General features: G+C 42.1%; 1 protein-coding gene across 1 annotated transcript in view; it reads right to left on the bottom strand.

Annotated features, from left to right (window-relative positions):
• Positions 1 to 5117: 5117 nt before the first annotated feature.
• Myh15 (myosin heavy chain 15) overlaps positions 5118 to 9462 on the bottom strand; it is a 137999-nt gene continuing 133654 nt past the window's right edge. The window contains exons 40-41 of the mRNA XM_031364712.1: positions 7745 to 7879; positions 5118 to 6134 (exon numbers count right to left, since the gene is read on the bottom strand). Coding sequence (XP_031220572.1) covers positions 6120 to 6134; positions 7745 to 7879 — 150 coding nt within the window. The 3' untranslated portion in view covers positions 5118 to 6119. The remainder of the gene's footprint in view (positions 6135 to 7744; positions 7880 to 9462) is intronic.

Here is a 9462-nt window from a genome sequence, read left to right as displayed (position 1 = left end):
TTTCCAACTATCCTAGTTTAATACCAAGCTGTCCATAGCTTGCAATTTCTCTCAAAGTATCTGCCTCCCCAGAGCTAGCAACAGAGGTCGAGTATATTCCTTAGGGCAATAGATAGTTTACAATAGTTAGAAATGTTTTACATACTAGAGAGTAATGAAGGGTTTTCCTCACTCAAGGACATTAGCTAAAAGTGTTAGGTCAGAACTCCCCACTGCCTACCCCCCTGCGCCCCCCCTAGAACCAGAGAATTAGCAGGAAATGCTGGATTGAAATCTCCTAGTCCTTGCCTCCAGCAAGAACCAGAGAATTAGCATAGGAATATCAAAATACCTCAACAGGGAGGGCTCCACTCCTCTTCCTCCTGCTTCACACCTAGCTACCAGACCCTGTTGACCTTGGTGTGGGGGTCACTTGCCTACAAGACTTCAGTCTTGCGTCCCCTGCTGTAACCCCCACTTGCCTACGTGACTCTTGACATCTGCCCTGTTTGCTGTATGGTATTTAAGCCTGATTCTCACCTTGCACAAATACATTCAGATCTAACACACCCTCTTGTTGGCTCTGTTTGTCATCTCTTTGCCTATGTCTTGTCGACCTGACTAGGACCCCCGTTTCTCCCGCGGGTTGAAGGAGGCCCAGATCGGCTGGCCCACATCGGCCTGCCCGTGACAGAGATGCTGCGTGCACTTGTCTACCCCAGTAGATCTACAGTATTAAAACCTGATTATGGAAGCCGGGCGGTGGTGGCACACGCCTTTAATCCCAGCACTTGGGAGGCAAAAGGAGGCAGATTTCTGAGTTCAAGGCCAGCCTGGTCTACAGAGTGAGTTCCAGGACAGCCAGGGCTATACAGAGAAACCTTGTCTTGAAAAAACAAAAAAACAAAAAACAAACAAACAAACAAACAAACAAAAAACCTGATCATGGACAAGAGGCATTGTGACTCCAAAGAGAGTTTGTCTCCTGGGAATTTCAGTCAGTTGTGGGTATCTCCTAACTAAAACGTGTTCCAGATTGATCTCTGCTAAGTCTGTGGAGAGATCTGCATGCTTTCTTTATTCAGGCATAATGGTGCCCAAGAAATATTTTGTTATAGCTAACACTGAGATTGAATATTATTTCCTGGCCTTCACAGTGCTTCAATAATCCTATTAGATTTCCTAGTTGTAATTAGCTGGGAATTTTTACTAAAAGCTGTCTTACCAGACAAGGCATCTCAAGAGTTAAAAATAGAAGTTAAGCACTTATTATCAGAGAAGTCTCACACAAAAAGAAAAACTATTTTACTGCCAGTGAGAAGCTAGAAGTTGTAGGGCTCCCATCACTAATTATTTATGTTACAGCCAAGGAATGCTAGAATACGACCTTCAGCTACTTGCCTCAGACAGACCCCGAGAGTTTATCTTGGGGCTGCCAGGACAACCTAGCCCAAGAAGAAAGACACCACTGCTCCTCCGCCTTGCACCAGGCTGTTTGATTTTACTGACCTTGATGTAGCTATCTCCTGCCTATGTAATTTTTATAGTTTGCCCTGCTTTCTGTATACTATATAAACCTGATTTCTACTTTGTACAAATTGTATTCAGTTACAGCACTCCCTTTTATTTGTTTCTGTTTGTCATTTCTTCGTCAACGCCTTGTCTATCTGACTAGGACCCTGTTCCCGCTATGGGTTGAGGGAGGTCCCGACTGGCCGGCCCATGGCAATGAGAGAATTTTTTTCCCATTTTTTATTAGATATTTTCTTTATTCCCATTTCAGATGTTATCCCTTTTCCACCTTTCCCCTCCGAAAACCCCCTATCCCCTCCCGCCTACCCCTGTTCACCAACCTACCTACTCCTTGCTTCCTAGACCTGGCATTCCCCTGCACTGGGACATAGAACCTTCATAGGACCAAGGGCCTCTTCTCCCATTGATAATCAACAAGGCCATCCTTTGCTACATATGCAGCTGGAGCCATGAGTCCCACCATGTGTACTCTTTGGTTGTGGTTTAGTCCCTGGGAGCTCTGAGGGTACTGGTTAGTTCATATTATTGTTCCTCCTATGGGGATGCAAACCTTTTCAGCTCCTTTGGTCCTTTCTCTAGCTCCTCCATTGGGGACCCAGTGCTTAGTTCAATGGTTGGCTGCAAGCATCTACCTCTGTATTTGTCAGGCACTGGCAGAGTCTCTGAGTAGACACCTATAACAGGCTTCTGTCAGCAAGCACTTGTTGGCATCCACAATAGTGTCTGGGTTTGATAACTGTATATGGAATGGATCTCCAGGTGGGAGAGTCTCTTGGTGGCCTTTCCTTCAGTTTCTGCTGCAAACTTTGTCTCTGCATCTCTTCCAAGGGTACTTTGATCTCCTTTCTAAGAAGGACCAAAGTATCCACACTTTGGTCTTTCTTCTTCTTGAGCTTCATGTGGTTTGTGAATTGTACCTTGGGTATTCCAAACTTCTAGGCTAATATCCACTTATCAGTAAGTACATACCATGTATGTTCTCTTGTGATTGAGTTACCTCACTCAGCATGATATTTTCTAGTTCCATACATTTATGTAAGAATTTCATGAACTATATCAGAAGATTGAAAGTTCTTTCATACTCATAAATTGGTGGGATTTTAAAATGACCATCTTATCAAAAGCAATATACAGAGTCAATCCAATCCTCATCAAAATGCCAATACTAATTCTTCATAGAGTTAGGAAGAGCAATTTCCAAATTTATCTGGAGTAACACAAAGAAACTCAAGATAGTAAAAACTATTCTCAACAACAAAAGAACTTCTAGGGGCATCACCATCCTTGACCTCAAGCTGTACTACAGAGCAATTGTGATTAAAAAAACAAACAAACTGCATGGTATTGGTACAGTGACAGGCAGGTAGATCAGTGGAATAGAATTGAAGACCCAGAAATGAGCCCACACACCTACAGTCACTTGATCTTTGACAAAGGAGCTAAAACCATCCAGTGGAAAAAAGACATTTTCAACAAATGGTGCTGGTTCAACTGTTGGTCAGCATATAGATAAATGCAAGTTGACCCATTCTTATCTCTTTGTTCAAAGCTCAAGTCCAAGTGGATCAAAAACCTCCACATAAAACCAGACACACTGAATCTAATAGAAGAAAATGTGGGAAAGATCCTTAACCACATGGGCACAGGGGAAAATTTCCTGAACAGAACACCAATGGCTCATGCTCTAAGATCAACAATTGACAAATGAGACCTCATAAAATTGAAACGCTTCTGTAAGGCAAAGGATACAGTAAATAAGACAAAATGGCAACCAACAGATTGGGAAAAGATCTTTACCAGTCCTACATATGATAGAGGGCTAATATTCAACATACACAAAGAACTCAAGAAGTTAGACTCTAGAGAATCAAGTAACTCTTTAAAAATGGGGTACAGAGCTTAACAAAGAATTCTCAACTGAGGAATAACAAATGGCCTAAAAGCACCTAAAGAAATGTTCAACATCCTTAGTCATCAGGGAAATGCAAATCAAAACAACTCTGAGATTCCACCTCACACTAGTCAGAATGTCTAAGATCAAAAACTCAGGTGACAGGGGATGCTGGTGAGTTTGTAGAGAATGAGGAAAACTCCTCCATTGCTGGTGGGATTACAAGCTGGTACAACCACTTCGGAAATCAGTTTGGCAGTTCCTGAGAAAATTGGACATAGAACCACCAGAGGACTCAACAATACCACTTCTGGGCATATACCCAGAAGATGCTCCAACATGTAATAAGGACACATGCTCTACTATGTTCATAGCAGCCTTATTTATAATAGCCAGAAGCTAGAAAGAGCCCAGATCTCCCTCAACAGAGGAGTGGATACAGAAAATGTGGTACATTTATACAATGGAGTACTACTCAGCTATTAAAAACAAAGACTTCATGAAATTCTTAGGCAAATGGATGGAACTAGAAAATATCATCCTGAGTAAGGTAACACAATCACAAAAGAACATACATGGTATGTACTCTCTGATAAGTGGATATTAGTCAAGAAGTTTGGAATACCTGATACAATTCACAAACCACATGAAGCTCAAGAAGAAGGAAGACCAAAGTGTGGATACTTCGGTCCTTCTTAGAAGGGGGAACAAAATAGTCATGGAAGGAGTTACAGAGAAATTTTAATAAGTGTATAGGTAATAGTAAATTAAAACTGAGTTTCTTTGAGGGTGGAGAGATGGGTCAGTAGTTAAGAGCACTTGCTGATTTTGTAGAGGTCTGGAATATATTCCTGAGCATGCCTGTTGGACTCAATGACTTCTGGAATCTGTCTACACTCACATAACCTACACTTTCCTAGTCACACACACACATATACATATAAGAGTATAACTTTTAAAATGGATGCATAATCTTCTCCTGCTAAGGACTATGATACTCTGATTTCCTCAGGTAGTCTGTGAAGTGTGGAGAAACAATTAGTAATCAGATTTTAGAATTGGCAGGGTGTATACAGAAAGTCTCTACTGTCAGGTTTAAGACACAGAGATATTTCCTAAATGTCACATTAGCTTACTACAAAATTAATTCCAAATTTATTCTTACAGAAACTTTTAAATATTATTCCAGAATATTTCTGTCACAGGTTAAATGTTTGTTTTCTGACAGAATTGTGCTCAATAGTGAGGAGCCCATTGCTTTATATCCAGCATAATAGGCTTTCTAGCCACTCACTCAGTGACTCCTCAGACATCCTCACATCTCAACACTCTAATTTGGTGTACCTTGCTTGGTATGACTTTGGAATTTAGAAGGATTAGCCTAGACTTGTTTAAATCAACCGGGGCCAATGACATCCTGCTGCATCAAGCACAGGGTGAGTGTCAGAAAAACTAGGAAGTCTGAATGATAGGAGAAGAGGAAGCATATTTGGAGATTCAGGAAGAGTCCTGATTTTTAAAAAGAGAGAGAGAATAAATGTGAAGAATAAATTCTGAGAATCTCTGAGGTTCTCTGTCAACAATGAGAAGTGAATATAAACACCAAAGTTTATATGCAGAGGATGGCACACAAGAACAGGCCTTGCTCCTTTGGTGGCACTGGACCCATCCTGTGTGAGTGTGATTGGATAGAGATGCAGAACCACCGAGACTTACAGAGAACAGGATTTATTGTCAGGCATCATTTTTACACAGTTGTGGGTGTTTTGACTTCAGAGTCTGTAGTGAGTTGCACAGGGATGGGTGAGGGCTTTGTCTTCAATGAGAACAGAACACTCCTGTAAGGGACATTTCCAAACTGTCCTCATGCCCAGCCTCTATGGCCAGGCCAGGTGTTCCATAGGAGAAGCTGGTGGTGGTTACCTTAGAACTTTACTCATGAGTGCAAAGTTGAAGGAGACTGGCAGGAAGTAGGAAGGAAAGGTCCAGGGGAACTGGTTACTGAGAATTTACCTGGGATCTGAGGAAATAATTTTCAACTGTCATAGTGCTTGGGGCAGAATGCACATAAAGTAGAAACTCCTCTATTTTGAACTACTAACTCTGATACAGATTTTTCTTGTTCCCAGCTTTAGTCTAGAACCATTCAAGGGAAGAAACTCTAGAACATGCTCCTCCCTCTTAGCTCCACTGCCACAATTGTACAATCCAGCTCAGGTTATAGTCCACACAATCATGGTGCCTACATGTGTCTTGATTAGGAAGCTCTACCTACAAGTTCAAAGCACCTAACTATGGCAATTCCTGCTCCACAGTGCTGAGAGACATTTTTGTCAGTTGTCACCAAGATACAGGAATGAGTCAAGCAAAGTTAGATAACTGGAAAATTCTTTCCTCATCATGTACCAGACTCCTTGAAGCATAGACTAAGGGCTCTTCTCTGAGTTCTATGCATGAAGAAATGGAGGAAAAAAGAAGCGTGCCTTCCTCTAACATCAAAATTGATTCTTAGGTCTGTTTAGTCTTTTGTGTGAAACTTTAGAAGAGACATCTCATGCCACTGAGAATCAAAAAGCCATCCATTAATCTAATAGGTGATTATATTCCCTTGGATCAGGACATTTTCTTCATCATCTCCTTAGCCTGCCATTCATGACACATTTATTTCTTAAGGGCTTGCTTCCAGATGATGTCTTTTCTTATGGAGAGAAACTCCTTATTCTTCTCGAACCTGGAAAATAGAATGTATGTCAGTGCGTGCTATGACATTTGAGTGGCTGGATGTCCGGACACACCCAGACCCACATGAGTCCTTTCCACAGGGAAACAGGGCTCAGCAGCTTTTCATGGACTTCAAAGGGAGGCAAGGGGGTTAGGCAATTATCTACTAGTAGACAACAGGCCCTGGTGACTCACCCCAAGGACATGCTCTGTCACTCTCCATTTCTGCCTCCCCTCCCTCACTGGAAAAGATGCGGCAATCACATCACCTGTTTGTTCCAGACACATGTGTGCATCAAGAGACCCTTTCCCTGTGTTTACAGCAGTTGAAGGATTTTAGGCTCTTCTGTGAATGGGGGGCAATCAGTCATCACACTGCCCAGCAAGGTTTCCCTCTTCATCTCTTGCCAGAAACAATTTCTGCTTCAGTTTTTTTTTATTCATTTGTGGACACAACTATGACAAGGTGAGTTGGAGCACATGGGAGGCCCCTCCCTACGCAAATTCTTTCTATGGCCTAGCAGGACAGGCTCTGCACAGGAGACCCTGAATCAGTGGGGTGACACTTCTCCAGCTGAGGCCACCAGTCAAGCCACTCTCCTAGGGCCCTCCTACTGGGCCTTATGATTGAGACAGCTGTCCAGGCAGCAGTGAGATCTCTCTGGAGCTACCAATGACTCAAGCTTCTCAGACTTAGATCTCAGTGTGTTCCATGTAGCCAACTTTTAGCCTTCTTCAACAAGGTCGATATTCATTATTGGCAATCCTATCAGCTTCCCTTGAGGAGCTACCTATAATTCATTTACCAGAAATGAGCAGGCTAGGCACACACCAACTTTTGAAAGTGAATGGAGGATACCATCTGTGCTGGGAGCCGTGCTAACTGCTTTTCAGACAGTAAAGAAAAGGTAGCTACTTATATTATCCAATTTCTCCTAATTCCCTTCTCCTAAAGGCAGATGTCATTTAGAAACCATGTTTCAAGGAAACTCTCAGTGAGTAAGCAGAGATGCCTGGTCCCTGCCCAGCATCCACTTCTGAGTTCATTGTTGCTCCTTCCAGTTTCTCTTTATAGAGAAGAACTGGCCTCCCCTACATAGATAGATATGTGTTGGGGAAGAGCCAGAAGTTAAATACTGAAGCCTAGAAATCAGGACTCTGCAATTTGTTATCAACCCGTGGCTCACTTCTGAGCATGTTCTCCCTTGTTTTCAGTTTGACTTGATACAAACTCGCATGCTTGTCTACTGTGAAAAGAATTCACTCAGAATTTCAAGGTCTGCTTGTACTTTTGAAATCACCTTTGTGCCATGATCTCCTCAGTATTCTGCACTAATAAATTAGAGGTCCAAGGCTCAGCACTTACAAGTTAACCTGGCATGAAGGAATTAAAAAAAATAAAACTAGAATGCTTTTCCATTTCAAGCGCTTATTAAATTCTATGTGTCCGGGGAGTATGGAATTGATAAGTGGGGGAAGAACTTTATTTGAGCTTGTTTGGCTATTAAAAAAAAAAAAAAAGATTTGGAGAGAAAAGCAAGACATTCCTTGCTATACTAATCCATGGGATGCCCCGAGGCCTGAAGCAATAGGTTGTACGGCATTTCAAAGGGATTGTACCTTTTTCTCAAATTCCTTTGCTTTAGCTCTGAGTTTATTGACTTGCAATTCTGCAGCCTCTGCCCTCTCCTTGGCTTCATTCAGCTCATGTTGTTGCTTCTTATACTTGGAAAGGTATTGATTAGCCTGTGCTTCCTGTCAGAGGAAAACACAGAATGTGAAGATACTGCCCCTCCTAAATAGTAGTCTTTGCTCTGAAACAATAGACTTGAAAACAGAAGATGCCATAAATCCAGCGATGAAACAAATGTGTCATTTTGGTCTAAGACATACAAGTGAGACTTAAGAGTAGGGATGGACAGTGATAGGCATCGTATGGTATCAAACGTATTTGCCCCCCATTCACAACAGGACTTTCTACAGCTTGACAAGAGCCTGACAAGAGCATCTGAAGCTATCCCAGGTGGAGACACCAAAGAGCTAATTGAGAAAGAACCTTTCTGGGGCTTCAAGAACTTTTGGCTCTTGTAGGTGGAACTGTGGACCTGCCTGCTGCTATACTGCTACAGAAAGATCAAGGTATTAACCAGGTGCTGGGATTGCTGCTGTGAGCCACCATGATCTGCAGAGCTTTCAGGGAGTTCTTCCAGGGAGAGCAATGAGTGCTGTACTGAACTCAGTTTCATAAATGGTCTCATACAGTCAGAAGACAAAAAACAACACAGGCTATTTCTCAAAGAATCTCTGTGAGACTTTCTAAGGTGGGACGAGCCAGGAGGCACAGGCCTCAGAAGTGGCAGGGAAGCTGAGACAGGATCCTTTCTACCTCTGTCTATACCTAGGAGGGACAGTAGATCCACAAACCTTTCCCTGCAAGGGGAGAGCCTGCCTTCAGGGTATGCTCTGGCCCCAGGACTGAGGAAGGATGACTGATCCACAGCCCTCTGTACATGGGTTTTACCTGAGGAGAGATGATCTCCCAGAAATGCTAACACAGGTATACAGACCCAGAGGAAGAACAAGCTCCAGCCAGAGACAGCAAAAACATTAAACACCAGAGATCAACAGATGACAAAAAGGCATACGTAAGAATCCTAGACTTACCAACAGAAACCAAAACTGCTTGGCTTCATCAGAACCTAGTACTTCCTCCACAGCAAATCCTGGATATCCCCAAAACACCAGAAAAGCAAGATTTGGATCTAAAATCATATCTCACGATGGTGATAGAGGGATTTAAGAAGGACATGAATAACTCCTTTAAAGAAATACAGGCGAATACAGGTAAACAGGTTCAAGCCTTTAAAGAGGAAATACAAAATTCCCTTAAAGAATTACAGGAGAACAGGAGTAAACAAGTAGAAGCCCTTAAAGAGGAAACACAAAAATCCTTTAAAGAATTACAGGAAAGCACAACCAAACAGGTGAAGGAATTGAACAAAACCATCCAGAAACTAAAAATAGAAGTATAAACAGTTAAGAAATCACAAAGAGAGACAACTCTGTAGATAGAAATCATAAGAAAGAAGTCCGGAACCATAGATGCAAATATCACCAACAGTATACAAGAGATAGAAGAGAGAATCTCAGGTGCAGAAGATACCAAAGAAAACATTGGCACAACAGTCAAAGAAAATACAAAATACAAAAAGTTTCTAATCCAAAACATCCAGGAAATCCAGGACACAATGAGCAGACCAAACCTATGGGTAAGAGAGTGAAGATCTCCAACTTAAAGGACCAGTAAATACCTTCAACAAAATTATAGAAGAAAACTT

The sequence above is a fragment of the Mastomys coucha genome, unplaced genomic scaffold (assembly GCF_008632895.1).
Source record: "Mastomys coucha isolate ucsf_1 unplaced genomic scaffold, UCSF_Mcou_1 pScaffold12, whole genome shotgun sequence".
NCBI classification, from domain to species: Eukaryota; Metazoa; Chordata; class Mammalia; order Rodentia; family Muridae; genus Mastomys; species Mastomys coucha.
The sequence above is the reverse complement of the archived record's forward strand: the minus strand, read 5'-3'. Positions and strand labels throughout refer to the sequence as shown.